This window comes from Macrotis lagotis, chromosome 1, assembly GCF_037893015.1.
Source record: "Macrotis lagotis isolate mMagLag1 chromosome 1, bilby.v1.9.chrom.fasta, whole genome shotgun sequence".
In the NCBI taxonomy this organism is placed as follows: domain Eukaryota; kingdom Metazoa; phylum Chordata; class Mammalia; order Peramelemorphia; family Peramelidae; genus Macrotis; species Macrotis lagotis.
Genome location: NC_133658.1, coordinates 506834941 through 506854108, shown reverse-complemented (window position 1 = coordinate 506854108; position 19168 = coordinate 506834941). Strand labels below are relative to the sequence as shown.

The 19168-nt window shown below is 34.1% G+C and overlaps 1 protein-coding gene across 4 annotated transcripts in view; it reads right to left on the bottom strand.

Moving 5' to 3' along the window:
• Window positions 1–171: 171 nt before the first annotated feature.
• The window catches only part of CRYZL1 (crystallin zeta like 1), a 52746-nt gene continuing 33749 nt past the window's right edge, over window positions 172–19168 (bottom strand). The window contains exons 4-10 of one of the 4 annotated variants that reach the window (XM_074214070.1): window positions 16870–17003; window positions 15487–15598; window positions 10725–10823; window positions 7801–7922; window positions 6416–6521; window positions 1337–1382; window positions 172–632 (exon numbers count right to left, since the gene is read on the bottom strand). In XM_074214070.1, coding sequence (XP_074070171.1) covers window positions 533–632; window positions 1337–1382; window positions 6416–6521; window positions 7801–7922; window positions 10725–10823; window positions 15487–15598; window positions 16870–17003 — 719 coding nt within the window. In that variant the 3' untranslated portion in view covers window positions 172–532. The other 3 variants (XM_074214068.1, XM_074214069.1, XM_074214071.1) reach the window with 3 other exon arrangements.

Genomic DNA, 19168 nt, shown 5'->3' with positions numbered 1-19168 from the left:
CGCCCCGCCCCGCCCCGCCGCACTGGCGCCTCCGGGGAGGCCGCGGCCGCGTCTGCCCGGCCCGGCCCGGGGCTGCCCCGCATCCCCCTCCGGGCCCCGCACCCCGCCGCCACGTTGGCACGCGGAGCGGGCCGAAGAGCAGGGCCGGCGCCCCCCGGCTCATCAGTGCTGCGATGCCCGGAGGAGCTGGCGACTGGCACCACGGCGCACGGAAGAAAACGTGGGGGCCCACAACGGAGATCCAAAGCGCCGCTGGGAAAATCAGACCACAGGCCCGCTACCACAGCAGCTGGTCTCGGAGGCAATAGGGTTTTTTGGTAACGATTTTTAAAGTACTTCATTGCTTGATGTACAGTGATAAAATTTGCAACAAAAACAGCTTTCAAACCATTCCTTCCAAAATACATTGAGGGTGGAAAAATGTCTTTGAAATGTTAAGTAGTCATCTAGAACGTTTGCACAATGATTTACTTTTCAAATACATCACATAGCTTTTGTTTTTGAGCTTCTTGTCTTAGCAGGAAACAGTACATTAGAACTGGATAACTTGTTTTTTTCTTGCTTGATTTTTCTGAACAATTTCCATGGAAATTTTGGCATCATATGGTGGAACAGGTTCATCCAAAAGAGGTCTAAAGAAGAACAAATTCATTAGAAATGTATAAAGTACATTTAAGTACAAAGATAAAAGGATATTATTAGGGTGAGAAATTAATAGAGAAATTATTAAAATCATAGATTAAATTAAGTACAGTCATATTTGATCTTAACCTAAATTTCATGGGGGCAAAATTTCTACTTCTAGATTTTGTTAAGTGACAAGGTTCAGGGGCGGCTAGGTGGCGCAGTGGAAACAGCGCTGGCCCCGGGGTCACGAGAACCCGAGTTCAAATGCGACCTCAGACACTTAATAATTACCTAGCTGTGTGGCCTTGGGCAGCCACGTAACCCTGTTAGCCTTGCAAAAAAAAAAAAACCTAAAAAAAAGAGTGACAAGGTTCAAATCTCAAGAGGGCAAAAGCTCTCTATTTGATCTGCTTAATCTTTTGCCAGTATTAAAAAAAGGTCTTCAAACTGCATGATATCCCCACTCCACTGCCTTACTCAACTCTTGTGTCTTTTTTGAGCTGTAGGAAGAGGGAAGACAGCCCAGAAGGAGAAAGAACATGTTGGTAAGGACCACTACAATTCATTGTTTTAAAAAAACGATCTTTATTTAACTTAAATAGCACTAATTTCAGTATTAAATCTCAAAATATCCCATAAAAATTTAAGATTATTAAAAAAAGGCAATCATCTGAATGGAGGTATTCAAATGTTTTATTTAACATCTTACCTGAAAATACCAGTAGATAGCTTCTCCATTACATCTTTTAAGATGCGTGCCTGAAAAGTCTGTTAAGTTAGCAATATGTAAATGATTGGCAGGATATTAGAAGAAACTATTAAATAATTAAAAAGTAGCAGAAGCTTGACTTGCACTTTTAGCTTTGTTCTCAATCCTTTTTTCTTACCCTTTGAATAGTTGCTAAATTCTCTTTGTACATTTAGTTCTTAATTTTTATCTATCCTTTGGAATCATGGTTGGTCATTATGGCAATCAAAAAATTTTAAATTTTTCAAAGCTGTTTATTTTCCAGTATTATTATTATTACTATAAAAACTTTTTCTTGTTCTGTTTACTTTACCCTACATCTAGGTCACACAAGTCAGATTTTTCTGAAACCTTCCTTTTAGTAATTTTATATTACTTTAGCATCACAATGCCATCACACTTTGGGTAATCACAAAGTAGATTTTTTTTAATCCATCAATTCTACTGACTTCATATAGTTCCAAATTGCTTTCCAGAATGGCTAGACAAATTCATTCCTCCATCAAAAGTGAATATGCTTTTTTCTCACAGATCTTCCCAACTTTTGTCATTTTCACTTTTTGTCAAGGGGAAGCTCACATTTGCTTTAATTTGCATTTCTCTGTTAGTGATTGGGAGCATTTTTTTTTCATCTGTCTGTTGATAGTTTGGATTCTTTTCAAAATCTATTCATATACTTCTAATCTTTATCAATTGATAAAATGACTTCAGCTGTTATCAGGAGTTCAAAATGTAGATTTAATCATACTGAAATGAAAGTCCTGAAAGAAAAATTTACACTGGGAAGGGTTGAGAGAGAATTGTGAAGTAGCAGAGTGATGGATATTTAGAAAATCTGAAATAGGCAAGAATATGTCAGAATTCAATGAAAACAGGTAACCTGGAGAAAAATATTTGTAGTAAATTTATCTGACATAGGTCTGAACTAATATAATGACCTGATTAAAAAAAAATAAGGTTAAGACAGTGTTTCTCAATAGAGAGAAGGTTAAAGGAAATAAGGAAAGGAAAATGCCAAGCTATCAACAACCATATACAAAAATGCTCTTGATGATATAAACTGCAAATTAAAACAACTCTAAAGTTCCACCTTAGAATCAACAGTGAATGCAAGGGAATGATTCAACTGTGCTTTAAAATGGACAATTATGAAGAATTGTGAGAAACATGGAAATATTATTTTGGACTGTTGCAGTAAAAAGAGCATAAACAGAAAAATAAGATACCTAAGTGGAAAAAACCCCCAAAAGAATGAAACCAAACACTATGATTAGAATGACCAAGTTGGGCCTGGAGAAAAGATGTCTTTTTTTGGTAGAGGATGGGAAATATGAGTATGGGACATGGCATAAACTGCTGCGTATATTGCATATATAGCTGATATGTTGGAAGCAATAAAGGAGATGCAAAAATAAAGATATCAATACAAATAAATGATTTTTAAAAATTATAATCTGTATCGTATTAGAGAAATAAGGAAGCTTTACTTTTATTTGAATTAATCAACAAACAACTGAGGACCTAAAGGCAACAAAAGAGTTTTTACCTTCAAGGAACTTCTATGAGGGGAGACAACACATATACATAAAATTTTGAGAAGCACCATAAGCTTAGTCACCTCAGAAAAGGTTTCATGTAGTACATAGTACTTTAACTGAGCTAAGAGGAAGGAGGAAGCACATTCTAGGAATGGATGATATCTAGTACTAAGAGATATGTGAATAACAGCTAAATGTTTTGTATAAAGGAATAATCTTATAAACCTGGAAAGATAGGGAAGGCCATTGAATGCCAAAGAGAGGAGCTTTAATTTGATGTAATATACTGTCAGAACAGGTAAGGGACTCTTGTCAGAAGTATGATTTAGAAACTTTACTTTGGCTACTGTATGTAGTATGTTCCCTCCTGCCTATGGTATGTATTGGTCCTTATCTGTCTTCCCTAAATAAAGGGTACATACATAAAATGAAAATATCTTTGCAAGAAAAAAAAGGTAGGTACACATTGAAAAATCACATTAGTTAAATTACACTAAGGTTTTTACCTGGTGAAAGTGTCTAACTTGTTTTCAGATTCACACAATTTATTACTTTTAGAAAATCAAAACATGGCATTAGATTTTTAGGGTATTCACTTTTTAAGAAAACAGTGACAACTCACCACTTACTTTCAGGAACTAATAGAGAAATGAAACTTCTTCACAAATGCCCTAGAGCAGATCTGGGAGCATCACCATAGCTGCCACCACTGGATCATCCTACTCAACAAAGTCTATGATTCAATCAAATTCCTAAAAGGGCATCCTGGAAAAATGCAGAGATAGCAAGTTGCTGGTGATGCCTGTGAAACTGTGGAGAGTGCTGGGCTTTCTACAGATGCCTGAGAACTATCCAAGACAAATATTTTTGAAAAACTTCATCCAGACAACAAGGGCAAGGGGCAGCTAGGCAGTGCAATAAATAGAGCACCGACCCCGGAGTCCAGAGGACCTGAGTTCAAATCCAGCCTCAGACACTAATTACCTAGCTGTGTGACCTTGGGCAAGTCACTTACCCATTGCCTTGCAAAAACCTAAAAAAAACCCCAACTGAGTTCAGGTAACAAAGGCAAGATAAACAGAAAGATGCTTTTATTGCCACCAAGGATAATAACTCATGTTGATGGATCAACTGGGTGATTCCAGCAGTCTATATGTTATGATCTTGATGTATCCTTTCTACATGTCTAGGCACATTTTTCAAAAGTCAGTAGCAGGAGAGAGTGACATAATTAGGAAATGAAGTCCACTGTCACTGTCCACTTGAACTGACAGAAATGAACTTCATCTGCCAAAAAAAATCTTGAATGTGTTCATTCCTTGCCACCTCCCAATAAAATGAAAAGTAATGTCTCCTGCATTTAAAAAAAAATCATCACAACAAAGCATACTTGAAATCAACAGATCTGAGTTTGAATCATTGGCCCTATAATCTGTAATTTTATATCACAATCTTTCTGAACAAGTATCTATTTGTAATAGTAATAATAATTCTACTATCTACATATAAGAATTATTTTGAAGAAAGGGCTTGATAAAACAATGGGAAAATTATATTAAGATATGAGGAAAATAATCCATTTGTGACCTAATTCCTAGAAAGACAAAAAAAGCTTCAAGGTTTTTTTTTAAAAAAAGCATTTTAAAAAAGGTTAGGAACTTGAGTAACTTTCAGAGAAAACACTCAACAGTCTAACTTTGGGGCAATTAATCAGTTTTGATTGTTTTCTCTTTTAATCATTAATGTACAAAATATATTTTTACAAAGCTGAATCAGTTTATCTATTTTATTTTTCTGCCTTTTTCACTTGGTAGGTCATTTCAAATTTTCATGTGTTAATATAGGGGATATAATTGTCAATTTAATAGCTGTATTTCATCTGATAGTTGTTTATTACTTAGCTATTCTTATATTGTTGGTCATTTGTGTTGTTGAAAATAAAAGTTTTGAAGGCTTGAAAAAATGAGCTCAAAAAAGTTAAATGAGTTAAAGTTTATTTTCTGAAGTCTGAAGATATTTTAAAATTAATTTCATTTTACAAAAACAAATGAGTGTTATATCAACAAAGGTAGATTCTCTTTAGTTAATTGTTTTAAGAATCTGTAAATATTTTAAAACTAATTGATGTTTTTAAGTTGTGAAGTCAGCTTTTCACTGTACTTAGATTGGGTTATAAATGAATACATATAACCTTTTTCATATTTCAAGGACATTTAATTGTCCTTGGTGGTAATAACAGCATTTTTCTGTTTATTTGATTTCATTCTTTTCCACAAACTCTATTCCAAACATCCCTTTCAATGTCAAGTGAACCATTGTTCCTCCAGTTATCCAGGTTTCTTCATATTTAATTCTTTACCCCACATTAACCATTAAGTTGCCAAGTCTAGCAATTCTACTTCACAATATCTCTCAAGTCTATTCCCTTTCCCTTTACTTATTCTAGTTCTGGCCTTTTTCATTTCTTACTTGGAATACTGCAAGTTTCCTAATTGGTTTTCTTGTCACAAACTTTTCTCTTCTCCAGGCCATTCTCTACCTAATTGCCAAAATATTTTCATTTATTTTTCCCATTTTTGCAATGGTTCAGTGACTTGCCCAAGGTCAGACAATTAAGTGTCTGAGGGCAGATTTGAACTCAGGTCCTCCTGATTCCAAGGCTAGGCTAGTGCTCTATCCACTACACCCCCAACTGCCCCTCAAAAATTTTCAAAAGCTTTTCTGCTCAATGAACTGTTTCCCTTTTTCCCTTATATTCTAATATAGGACTATCCAACCTTACTTTTAAAAATTTTTATTGAAACAATAGACAATATATTTTTATTTGTCATTTTAGTGAGAGCTGTGCTGTGGCTTGGCTTCATTTACTAAAGCATTTAGTAAACCCACAAGCGCCTGCATAAAATTGCTATATGTGACCTGTTGGCTGCATTTTGGATAGCCCTGTTCTAAAACAAACTTTGTTGCATGGCATTCAAGGGCTTCACAGCATATGTTCAAGTAACTCTATAGGTTTCCTATACTTTGTCTTTCATCCTACATGATATTTTATTTCTACTTAACTGCACGCAGGTTTCCCCCTAGGCCTTGAATGCAAACTGTCCTCTCATAATCTTCATAAGAGTCCTGAGTTTCCTTCAAAATTCAGTTCGAATTTTAAATCTATGTGAGAACTTACCCTCTACCTCTCATCCCTCAACTGCTAGTGCTGTATGCCATTCCCTAACTTTGTATGTATGTATATGTAAACATATTGTGTCCCACTATAGAAGACAGAACATACAGTGGTCCAAGTGCCTTTCTTAAGAATATATATTTAAATATATTTAATATTTATTTAAATATAAATTTATTAAAAAATTAAATTAAACATATATAAATAAATATATATTAAACATATATATAAATATATTTAAAATATTTGTAAATGATTTTCTTTCACAATGCAAAATATTTTCCAAAATATTTCAAATTGGAGCATCAATTCACAAAAAAAGGATATAAAGATATTTTCCTTGTTGCACATTTGACAAATTCCAAACTTCATCATTAAGGAAAGAAACTGTGGCTCCCTTAAGGAAAAGGCAGTGGCTGTCTGGAGGATCCAACTTTAATAAAATGTAGAAATATTAATTAATCTGAATCAATCAATGGAGAGCTGATTAATTTCTTGATCAAGTATTCAAAAAGTTAAAATTTGCATGCTTTTGTATTTGTGACAGTTACAAAACACTGTCCCAGTCAAAAGCAACTGAAAATGGATTATACAAGAGGAATATAAAAATATTACCCTCCTGTCATACCATTATATCCAAGAATATAAAATAATTTACAATTTCCTACATTAGAGGCAACTAGGTGGTTCTGTGTATATGGAGTTAGGAAGACCTGAGTTCAAATATGACCTCAAATATTCACTACCTGCATGACCCTGAGAAAGTAAATTAACTTTTTTTTGCCTTAACTTTGGGCCAAGAAAATGCCATATTGGATTCATGAAAAATCGTATATTCTTTTAATTAATTAATTTTATTTAAGGCGATGGGGTTAAGAGTGACTTGTCCAGGGTCACACAACTAGGCAATTATTAAGTATCTCAGACTGGATTTGAACTCAGGTCCTCCTGACTCCAGGGATGGTGCTCTATCCCCTGTGCCACCTAGCTGACCCAGAATAGACATTTTTGAACTACAGCATTAGAATGGCATATTACAAAAAAGCTCCCGAATCTCCACTGTCAAAATTGTATTAGCTTTATAGGAATGGTTTCAAAGATCAATTTGCTCAACGTGAAAGTCTACTAGATAAATGTATAAAATACTCATGTTAATTGTATCATTCCTATAAACAAATGTTTTGTTTCAGTTACATTCCTTTAAAATAACATTTGTTGAAACACACACACACACACACACACACACATACACACATACACACACGTGAACATTGGACACATATATAAAAGTCAATTTTATTTGCATTGGAGATTGATGATAATTTAATGGAGTAAAAATATTTAACCTTTGTATTGCAAAAAGATTAAATTAAATAAACTGAGGGTATAAATAAATTTTCCTGGAGAAAATGTCTAAACTACTTAGGAGAATAAATATTTTTAAGAAAATTCACTTACTTCAGAAGTCAATATTTCCAATGCCGTTTTCTCCAACTGGTTTAAAAATTTTACCAGGCAACGTAAAAAAATTTCCTTTAGCCTTGGGTACCAAATGTAGAAAAAATTATACTTCTTTAAAAATATTATAGAATTTAGAATTTTTGAGAAGACAAAATACATTTACTAAGATCTCTCAATTAGTTTGAACTCAGGATATTGTTCTATAATAATTAAATCTCTCTTCATAAAGGTATTGCCATGGTTTGTATTACCTGAAGATTTTCTTCCATGGTTACCCAGTGACCTCCAACTCCAAGAAGTGTGATGATATCATGCTTGTGTGGTAGTAGTTGTAATTTCAAAGCAGGTTCGTCATCTTTATTATACAATCTCACTAACAAGGGAATAGGAAAAGAAAATAATATTATTTTCACATAATCATTTATTTTTCAAAAAATTGCTTTATATGCTATCACTCACCTATATTTTAAAAACACAGGAATAATGAAGATTTTCAATTCAGAAAAGATATATTTTTTGTTTTGAAACTATAAAATTATAATTTTCTTTATAAAAACCAGACATTAAAATTATAAATGGAATAATTCTAAGTATAAATGAACTTAAATTTGAAATCTATATACATCTGAAAAGTAAGCAAAGTATAATACAAGTAATTTTCTGTGGTAATTTAACTGTAAAGGTAATATGATAGATGGATAATGATTTTAAGAATACTGAACCCATATGCTATAACAGCAGTGGTATCAAACTCAAAACAGAAATGGGGTCATTAAGCTGCAAATAAGGGTCCTTATAGGCCATGGAATTGACTTAGTTTTAAAGGAATTTTAAAGGGAACTCAGAACTTCTAATCCAATTTCCTTTTCTAAAATAGTCATTTAAGTTTTCAAATGAATTTTCTTTTTCATTAACTTGATAGGGGGAAAATACACACACACACACACACACACACACACACCCACCCCCCAACTTTTTCTTTTATTGGTTTTTACAAGGCAATGGAGTTAAGTGACTTGTCCAAGATCACACAGCTAGGTAATTATTAAGTGTATGAGGATTGGAACTCAAGTCCTCCTTGACTTAGGGTTGTTGTTCTATCCACTGTGTCACATAGCTGCCCCTTATACTTCAACTTTTTTTTTTTTTTTGCAAGGCAATAGTAACTTGCTCAAGGTTACACAGCTAGGTAATTATTGTCTGAAGCTGGATTTGAACTCAGGTTCCCCTGATTCCAGCGTTGGTGCTCTATCCACTGCACTACCTAGCTGCCCCACACTTCAACTTTTAAAAATGTTTTGACTTATAGTTTCTGTAAAAGGTGGTAAATTTAACAAAAATGAAAAGAATCATTTTCTTAAGTTTTAAAATCATTGTCTTCCTCATTCAATAATACCAGGAGTAACTTTTTTTCTTTTAGTTTTTGCAAGGCAATGGAGTTAAGTGGCTTGCCCATGGACACAGTTAGGTAATTATTAACTGTCTGAGGCCAGCTTTGAACTCAGTACTCCTGACTCCAGGGCCGGTGCTCTATCCACTGTACCACCTAGCCGCCCCCAAGAGTAACTTTTAAAGCTATGGGTAAAATGACTAAAAATGCCCAACTAGCTCTACTGTAGACAGAATGTAATGATTAAGGTTATTCTTTACATAATAGCAACTAACAAATATCTATATGAAAATGGTTGCCCAGTAAAAATTTTCTGAATTATCTGTTAAATATAAATAAGTGATAAAGGGAACAAATACAATTCTTTCTTCTTTTTTTTTTTTTTAAAGTTTTTGCTAGGCAGTGGGGTTAAGTGGCTTGCTCAAGGCCACACAACTAGGTAATTATTAAGTGTCTTGAGGCCACATTTGAACTCAGGTACTCCTGACTCCAGGGCTGGTGCTCTATCCACTGTGCCACCTAGCTGCCCCACAAATACAATTCTTGAGGTCAAGCATATATTCTCTTTGTAGACTGTAAACTACATTACTGAAGGGATTGCTTCATTTTTGTTTTTCTGCTTAGCCTGGTAATCCATGCTTAATATGTTTGCTAAATCCCTGTCATTTAGAACCCATTCAAATTCATTCTCTTTCCTTTATGACCCTCTGGCTAATTTCTAATGATCAACACCAGACATGAAGGTATTTCTTCTTTTTTTTGTTTAAAATTTTTTTTTTTTGCAAGGCAAATGTGGTTAACAAGTGGCTTGCCCAAAGCCACACAGCTAAGTAATTATTAAGTGTCTGAGACCGGATTTGAATCCAGCTACTTCTGACTCCAGGGCCAGTGCTTTATCCACTAAGCCACCTAGCTGCCCCAGTGAAGGTATTTCTTGATGTTAATAAACATGTTCAAAAATTGGGGACAGTTGTATTCCCCTAAAGTCTGGTATATAGGGAATGGGAGGAAAAGGTGTCAGCCAGTTCTTCCTTGTCTTTATCAAGTGTCTAACACCATAGTGAAAAGGTCTAATTAAGAACTTGGGTTAATGTACATAAACCTGGGACAAACTATAGTACATTTATTAAGCATGGACCTGTTTATAGTTTTCTTGTAAAGAATAATATTTTATTAACTTCCTGACAAATATTAGTATATTTAAAAACAAAGAGCAGTTTTGCTTTGAAATAAGGAAAAAAACCATGTACTTCAAAACTCTTTGTGAGATTCAAGTTTCTCTAACATGTAAATGGAAGTAATAACAAATATATATGTTGGAGCCAGTTTGAACTGGCTCACAAGAACCAATTGTTCAGTTTTCAGTGTGAGCATTAATAACTTGGATATCAGAAAATGCTACACATCAGAGCTTTATCTGTTATGTTGATTGTGTAGACTTAATAAAGGGACAGAGAAAATGATAATTCAGATTAATCATAAAAGTGTGCTACATATACAACTTTACCCCTGAGAGTCAGTTGTTAGCAGTTACCAGCAGATCCACTATTAACTAAGAAGATCTCAGTTTAAATGAATGAGTTCTTTAAAATAGCAAAAATAAGAAATGAGCCCAATTAATGAATTGCCTAATTCATTATTTTGTACATTTATTTGTACATTATTTCCCAAGAACCCACATTTTATCATCCCAAATGTATTTCAAAAGGGCATCTTTGAAATTCAACCAGCTAAAGAATTCAAGTACTATTTATTTAGCATATTTCTCCTTCAGTGATAACAAACCTCCAGCATCTAGGATAATATCTACTCCAATGCCACCTGTTTCTTCCAAACAGCTTTCAGCAACATCAACTTTTCCATTCGACATATCTATCACTCGAACTAAAAAAAGACAGAAAATTAGACAATTACGTAATATAGATTGGGGTTGGAAGACCACAAAAAAAAATAAATAAAAATTCTATCCACCAAAAAATGTTAAGTGATTAATAAAGTAAACAAGAAAAAAACAAAACAAAATTAGTTTTACTCTGATACAATTTTAAGGAACTAATTCAAAAAATATAGACATCAAGGACCCAGTCCTCCCAGTTAATACTGGACATGAATTATTCAAAATGATGGATATGCAAATTTATATACAAATTCAAACAATACAAATATTTATTCCTTCTTAAATGTAGAAAAAGAATATGAGAATATGATTATTTTAGCACTCAAGTGGTAAAACCCAACCAAATCAAACCTAATAAATAATTATTTTGGGGTACTACATTAATCAGAAACACAGAATTTTTAGAAATTGCCCAAAACAGGACAAAAAAAGTTATACCAATATACTTACTGAAGATGGTAAAAATCTTTCATTTAGTCTGAACACATGAAGAAATTATAACTTTCCTAATTTTAAGTTTTATTGATGTCTTGTTTTTATATCACATTAAGTTTCATATATATCTTTGTCTATACTCATCAGTCTTTCCTTTGTGAGTTTTTTCCTTAAAAAAAAAAACCATTTGGGAACAGCCCCAGAGCCTGGGAGAGCTAACTCCCAGCAGCAGCTCTCCCCAGAGAGCACCAAGCACAACTTGGAAGATCAGCAGGGAGACCTCTGTCTGACCTCTGTTCATGAACTCTGCATATATTTCTGCATAGAAAATGATACTGGTAATACTCATATGAACTTTCTCATCTAATAGAGCAGGTAGAAGGAGCTTTTATAGATGAAGCAGAGGAGAGAGCTGAATTTGAAGATATATTGTAAAAATGGAGTTAATGGCTAAAAGGGAAATGTATTGGGAGTAAGAGAAAGGAGAGGTGGAATAGGCTAAGAAACTTCATTTAGAAGATTTTTTTTTGCAATGGTATGGAAAGGGGAAGATGAAGAGGAATGAGGGAATCTTCACTCTCATCAGAAATGGCTCAGAGAGGAAACAGCATAGTATAGGGTATAGATATCTAGAGAAAAAAGGAGAGAAGGGAGATGGGGAAGCGGGGGGATGTGGGCGATAGAGGAGAGGGTAGATCATAGGAGAGAAAAGTCAGATATAACACATTTTCTTTTTTTACTTTTTGCAAGATGCTGGAATTTGGTGGCATGTCCAGGACCACGTGGCTGGGTAGTTGCTGTATCTCCGGCGTGGTATGTGGGCTTGGGGCTTCTTGGCCCCAGGGCCAGTGCTTTGTCCCCTGTGCCACTCAGCTATCTTACAGCACATTTTAGAAGGGGGACAGTGAAAGGAGAGAGAACATATAATATATGGTAGTGGGGAGGAATGGAGGGAATTACAGTCAGCAACAGCAATTGTGGAAAAATATGGAAGTAACTTCTGTGATGGACTTTTGATAAAGAATGTGATCCACCTGAGACAGAGCTGAAGGTATCAGAACACACACTGAAACACATTTTTTTTCTTTCTTTTACTTTATTTCTCATGAAGTTCTATATTTTTTGTGGGAGGAGGGGGTATTATGTTTACTCTTAAACAAGAATATTTTAGTAATGTGAAAATAAAAAGATAAAGAAGGAAAAAACACAATTCCACAAAAACAATGGACACATTGATTGTGTCTGACAGAATATGCAACCCTGCCCACCCAAAGCCTCCCCACATCCTCCTCAACTTCAACGAGGAAAAGGAAGGAGGTAGAATAAGCATCATATCTGGCAACAATCTCCATTGCTTTTTTTCAATCAGTATCCCTCTCTATCTCCTCTGAAACATTTGATAACCAAGACTACTGTTTCCTCCCAGATATTTTCTCCTCTCTGGGTTTTTAGATACTTTCCTCTTTTAGCTTTCCTTTTATTTGATCCTCACCCCACCCCCAATTGTGTTTATACCAAGATCCTAAACCCCTCTCTTATTTTTTTCTCTTATTTACTTTCTCTTGGGACTTCATTAGCTTTCATCACTTCTAGATCTATATATCCAGTCTTGGGCTTCAGTCTCATATTACCAACTACCTATATTTCAAAACAGATGTGCTATTATAGTCATCTCAGATCCAAAAGAGAAACTCATTAGCTTTTCCCTAAAGTTCAACCACCTTGATAACTTCCCTAACTTCAAGGTTATGACTATCCTTCCTCTTACCCCGGTTTCCAACCTCAGTCATACTGGAATTTTTACCCTCCATTCCACATCCATTCAAGTTGCCAAGTCTGAAACATCTATTACACCCTTCCCCTTCTTTCTACTCATATAGCCACAACTCTACTATCTGTAGGACTGAATGAACTTCTTTCTAATTACTCTTCCTGAATCAAATCTCTTCCTTCTTGAATCCATTCTGTTACAAAGGTATCAAAGTGTGATTCCTAAAGCAAAGCTTGGAGGAAACACAATGATTCCTCATTGCTACTAAAATCAAACAAATTCCTCTCATATGTAAACACTTTCTCAGATACATAGTAAGTGCCTTCAACCTTCCTAGGTAGGCTCATTTATACATGACTCCTTTTCATGGACTCTTTGGTTCAGTTAAACAATTATTTTTTTCTTCCCGCTTACCCCACAAAAAATTCCATCTGTGGGCTTCATGCTTTTTCACTGGATGTTTCTCCTATTGGACTGTGAGTTCCTTGAGGGCAGGAGTTGTGCTCTGCCTTTCTTTGCATCAGTGCTTAGTCCAATAACTGGCATGTACTGGTATGTAGTAGGTGTTTAATGAATTCATGTTTTCCCCTTTAACCATGGGGCTTAGACCAGGTTGATACATAGTAAATTCCTAGCATATGTTAGCAAGATGACAGAAAAATTCTTATAAATGTATATATGTGGGTAATGCTGAGGTAGTTTGGAATTGTCCTATTTTTTTTTTTTTTTTGGTTTTTCAAGGCAATGGGGTTAAGTGGCTTGCCCAAGGCCACACTGCTACCCAAATAATTCTTTAGGTAATTATTAAGTGTCTGAGGTCAGATTTGAACCCAGGTACTCCTGACTCCAAGGCCAGTGCTCTATTCACTGTACTACCTAGCCGCCCCCTTGTCCTATGTTTTTAACCTTTTCTACTGTAAAAATGAAACTATATTAATACAGCATAGGGCACGTAACACAATTTGTGCCTACCCTTGCCTGTGATGTTTTCTAAGGTGAGAAGTTTCATCAAGAGATAAAGCAACCAATAACTGTTGCATCCTATGAACATGGCAAATATTGAGCAACACTGGCAGATAAACACTATAGTATTATTGTATATTAGAGATAACTTCTCAGGATTGTGTCCTCTGCGCCCCCCCCCCCCCCCCCCCCCGTTATTCTTAGGCAAGGTTGAGACTATGGAAGATTACTTCCTCAGGTGCAGTAGGTAGTTTCTTCAAACTGAAATTTATTTAGTATGGAGGTAAATGTTTAAATGCAGAGAAGAATGTATTTGTCAGAACAAAAACTGGATTGGGAAGAATCCAAGGGAAATGTTTCTTATTTGTTCTTTTTTTCTTGCTGCTTCTTCTATTTATTCTGTCTTACTGGTAGCAGTGCTGTAAGCTGCACTACCATGATTTGATCTTTTAAGAACCAGACCAGTGATAGTGGTGGCAGTAACACACAGCACCACAGTCAACATGGACAAAGGGTATGCAATTCTCCCAGTGATGCAGAACTTACAGAGTGGCCTGACAAGAATGTAAATGGGATAGCAAAGAAGCTGTTTGACTTGGCAACTGTTGTCTTCTCTTTTATCCTTTTTTAATGCTTTCTCTTTTCTCAGATTCATCTTCTTTTCCCTCCTTTTCTTTTCTCAAATTTAACCTTGTGGTTCCCACTATTCTTTTCTATGTATTCTCCACCTTTCCTTTTCCTCTTTTAGTATTTCCTCTCCATCTCCCTTTTTCTTTATGATGCTCCTTTTCATCCTGATGACTGTTCAAGCATGTTAAGGCTTTTCAAAAGTGCATCTCTATTCTACCATCTGCTCCCAGCAGACAAGAAAACTACTGTCAAACTAAATTCAAAAGGAACACATACCTATCCTTAGGCAATCATATATAGAATTTAAGAATAAAAATGGTTACATAAAATTTCAGAATAAAAACAAGAGTTGTAGAAACAGACTAGCTAAATGAAGCAGGAATGACTTAAGAGTCTTTCTAAATACTTCAAAGTTAACTCTATTCCAAGAGTGGAGAACCTTTTTTTTTCCTGCCAAAAGCCATCTGGACATTTATAACATCATTCTAGGGCTATATTTGATCAAACATTTAATTAATTCATTCCTAAAAAGCTCCAAGATTTATTGAAATTTGAGTCCTGGATGTAGTTGCCTTGGCAATACTAGACCAATATGGCTCATAGGCTGTAGGTTCCCTGCCCCTGCTCCAGTCAAAAGCTTGAATAGAGAAAAACAATGTGATATGGAATATAAAAAGTACCTAAAGACTTAAAATTCCTTTAAATAAACTTAATTTAGTCCAGAGAAAAAATCTTTATATTTTGAAAATATTTTGGTTTGAAATTTTTTTTGTTTATAGTGAAAATTAAAACTATATGACTTTTATCTTTAAAAATTTTTCATTGGTAATCTGTTAAGAAATATAACTTACCTATTGCAGGTCTAAGTTTTTCAAGGTACTGTTTATCTTCAAGACTGCATGCTGTTGAAATAACTTTGGCCCCTCTATGGTGTGCTAACTGAATAGCAAGTGTACCAAATGCCTGTGTACAGAGGAAATACATATGCATATATGTGTATCCATGTATATAGATATGCATATATATATTCTTTTTATATTAATTTATATATACATATGAATTCCAGACCATGTTGAATGTTTCTGAGAGCACATCTAATTTGATTTGTGAAGTTCCTAAAAAGTTTGTGACACGGAAAGAAAATTATTATTCTTTCAAAATGGTTAAAAGAATACAATTTCCTACTGCATATTATTTAATATTTAATATCCTATATTCTAGAAGGAAAATATTCTAGCTGTTTTTCAGGTATTGTTAAACATAAGCTCTTTCACTCTCACTACCTTGTAACAGTTCAATTTAATAATCATTTGTGTACCAGACCCTGGACTAGGCATTAGTGAAATAGATATATTTTGTAAAGACAATTGGTAAGCATAGGGATAAAGTCTATGGCCATGGCAAGGAGAAAAGTTAAATGACCTTTTAAGAGGAATAAACCTATGACTTTTGGTATCATTTACAACATACTCTGAACTAATTCTCTGTCTCTCCATATATATGTACACACATACACACACACACACACAGCTGTGAGACTCCCTTCTCTTTGAAGATCAAAGTATTTTAAAATGCAATATCCTTCCAGTAATACCTAATGTAAATATAGTGCAAACTTTATTATTCCAGATTTAAAGAACAGTGAGTCAGTGATGAAGGATAACTATCAGAGCAGTGTTTAGGTCTAAGACCAAAGTGGCTTTAATAACATCTTAAATTTTATAGACATTGCAGAAAATAAGTACTATGTAAATAGTATACTGTTTTAGATGTAATGCTGACAAGAATAATAAATATAGACAAGAGAAGAATAATAGATATAGAAGTTTTGTTCACAAATTCATAACTGAGAAAAACTTGTGAAACTCATGGAAAATTTATTTTCATGATCTTTCTCTGAAAGGCTTAAAATCTCTCAAGCATAAGACTCGGGTATTCATAGGCTATGTCTGGAAAAAAGTTATAAATTATAACAAAATTATAACACATTAATTTAGGTTGTTTCCTTTTGAACTACTTCAGGAGGTTCAGAATACAGGTAATAAGTTAACAATCTAACACATGCTTCTGGTCACATTTGATAGACTGATGAAAGCCACTCAATGCCAAAACAAATTGGAAGATATAATTCTTTATAAGCCTGAAAACTAGGATAGCAGACTGGGCAATCTGTTTTTTGTTTCTCTGGTTTACTTTGTTTTACTTTGATTTCAAATCAGAATTAATGTACCCACACTTGCTCCATCCATTATGAGCACTGATTTTCCAAGAGAGATATGAGAAAGAGAATGCAGAGCTGTATAGGAACGTAACCCATCACGGATGACTCCTGCTGCTTCAGCCCATGTGACCTTTTCTGGTTTATGAACTGTGTAAAAAGAGAATAACAAAGAAGAAAAGCAAAATATTATTTTTAATAGACTTTGATATTATATCTTACTATGAATACTTTAGAGAAAGGAAAAGGAAAGCCAATTTCTTTAGTGCAGGCAGTTTAGGCCTACATTGAAAATTAACTTGTGATTTGACAGATTAAATACACAGATAAATCTCACTGATCTCATCGTCTATAAAATGGGAAAAACGATAGATACTTTATAGATTTCTGATTTTATAACATGCAAGTTATCATAATTTCTGCTTGTTTCTTTACAACAAAATTTATGCTGCATGATAAGAATGAAAGACAAGATGACAGAATAGAAAGATGACTGGCTTTGGAGTTAGGAAAACCTGGGATTTAGACCTGTCTCTGAAATATACTAGCTATGTGTCCCAGAAAATTTCTTAATATTGTAAGTTAAGTATGGATAGAAGGAGTTTCATAGAATCATAAATTTAAGAGTTTGACAGGACTTTGGTGGCCCTCAACTCAAATTAGTTTACAGACAAGGAAAATGAGACATATAAAGCTGACTAGAATAAATCAGTAAGTATCTGGGGCAGTATTTGAACTAAGTCTTCCTGACTCCAAGTCTTGCATTCTTTTTACTACATCATTTAGTTGCTTCACAATTTATTATCCCAATGAAATTACACATGTGTGAAAATATATTCAATATTTATCTGAGTATATTGCAAGCAAATTATTGAGGGGGATTGAGAAGTAGTTACATTTTTTCTAAAAAAAGAAAATGGCAGCTGATTTTAGAAAATGATTTAAGTAGCAAAAAAGGCTTTGGAAGAGGTGACCTCTTAAGATTTCCTTCAGATAATACCAAGAAGTATCAAAATCCATTGTCCACATAATGATAAAGGTGAATAGGTAATAAAAAAGTTTAAGAGAATGGCTGCCAGGATGATATATACAAGGTCTGTATATCCTTTTGTTTACTGTAATTTGGAAATGGGCTCCCCTAGTACCTAATGGTTCAGAGACAATTCTTTGCCCCTGACTACACTTTACACTATAGCACAATGACTACATTTGAGTGCAAAGCAACTTTAAACATGGAGCAGAAAACAAAACAATTAAAAACTATCATTTCAATAGTTGCAAATCTTTAGATAATGCATAATGAACTAATTCCACATTTTACAAATTACTATGGAAAGCTTTAGCACATGATTTCTCTATTACAAAGCATACCCAGAACTGTTTTATTTACTGACTTTTGAACTTAGGGTACAGTAATCGAAAAGGAAACTACAAACATGGAGCTATTGTCCCAAATGAGTATGGGTTGGATATCTATAACAAAATTATTTTTGCTTTTCACCTACTTCATTATATATAGTTATGAATAATTCAGAAATAACCAAAAGTTACCATCTTAAGTCACAGGATCATAGATTTAGAACTAGAAGAGGTCTTAGAGATCAATGAGTCCAAAAAAGCTCATTTTACAGATGAAGATACTCATTGAAATTTTCTCTTAACCAGAAAGATTAAAAGGCTTGGTCAAAGTCACAAAGATAATAAATGGCTGAGCTGAGATATGAACCCAGAGCCTCTGTCTTCAAAAAATCTTTCTGTTCTACCAATATAGTATAAACTGAATTCTAATAATTTTTAGATAAAACAGTATTTTATAGTTAAATATCTTTTACAGTTTGTGGCATTTAGAAAAATATAGATTGGAAAAAAGACAATACCTCTATCAAATACTCAAGTTTGTTCTACGGGCTAAATAAAAGAGTTCATACTTTCTTGATAACATGGCTATTGGCTGTTCTTTCTAGCTGTAGAAAGAATAAACAATAAACTAAGGTTTTTTACTGCAAAGGGACTAAGAAACTGCCCTTTATTAAGAAATAAATAGGAACAAGCATTGTGGATGTATTATTAGGTAAAATGTAGGATTCAGACTTGTAGGAATTTGTATGTGTGTATATATGTTCAATGTAGCAGCTGTAGAATCATCTTTAAATTGTTAATTTAATTTTGAAATTTAATTATTGTAATTTTTTCCTCTTGTTGGAATCATAACAATGATAAAATGCTACCTGAAAATTCTAAGAATAGCAACATATTATAATTTATACTTCCCTAATTTGAAATATTTATCAATTCCAAAAGGTGGGTTGTTCTAT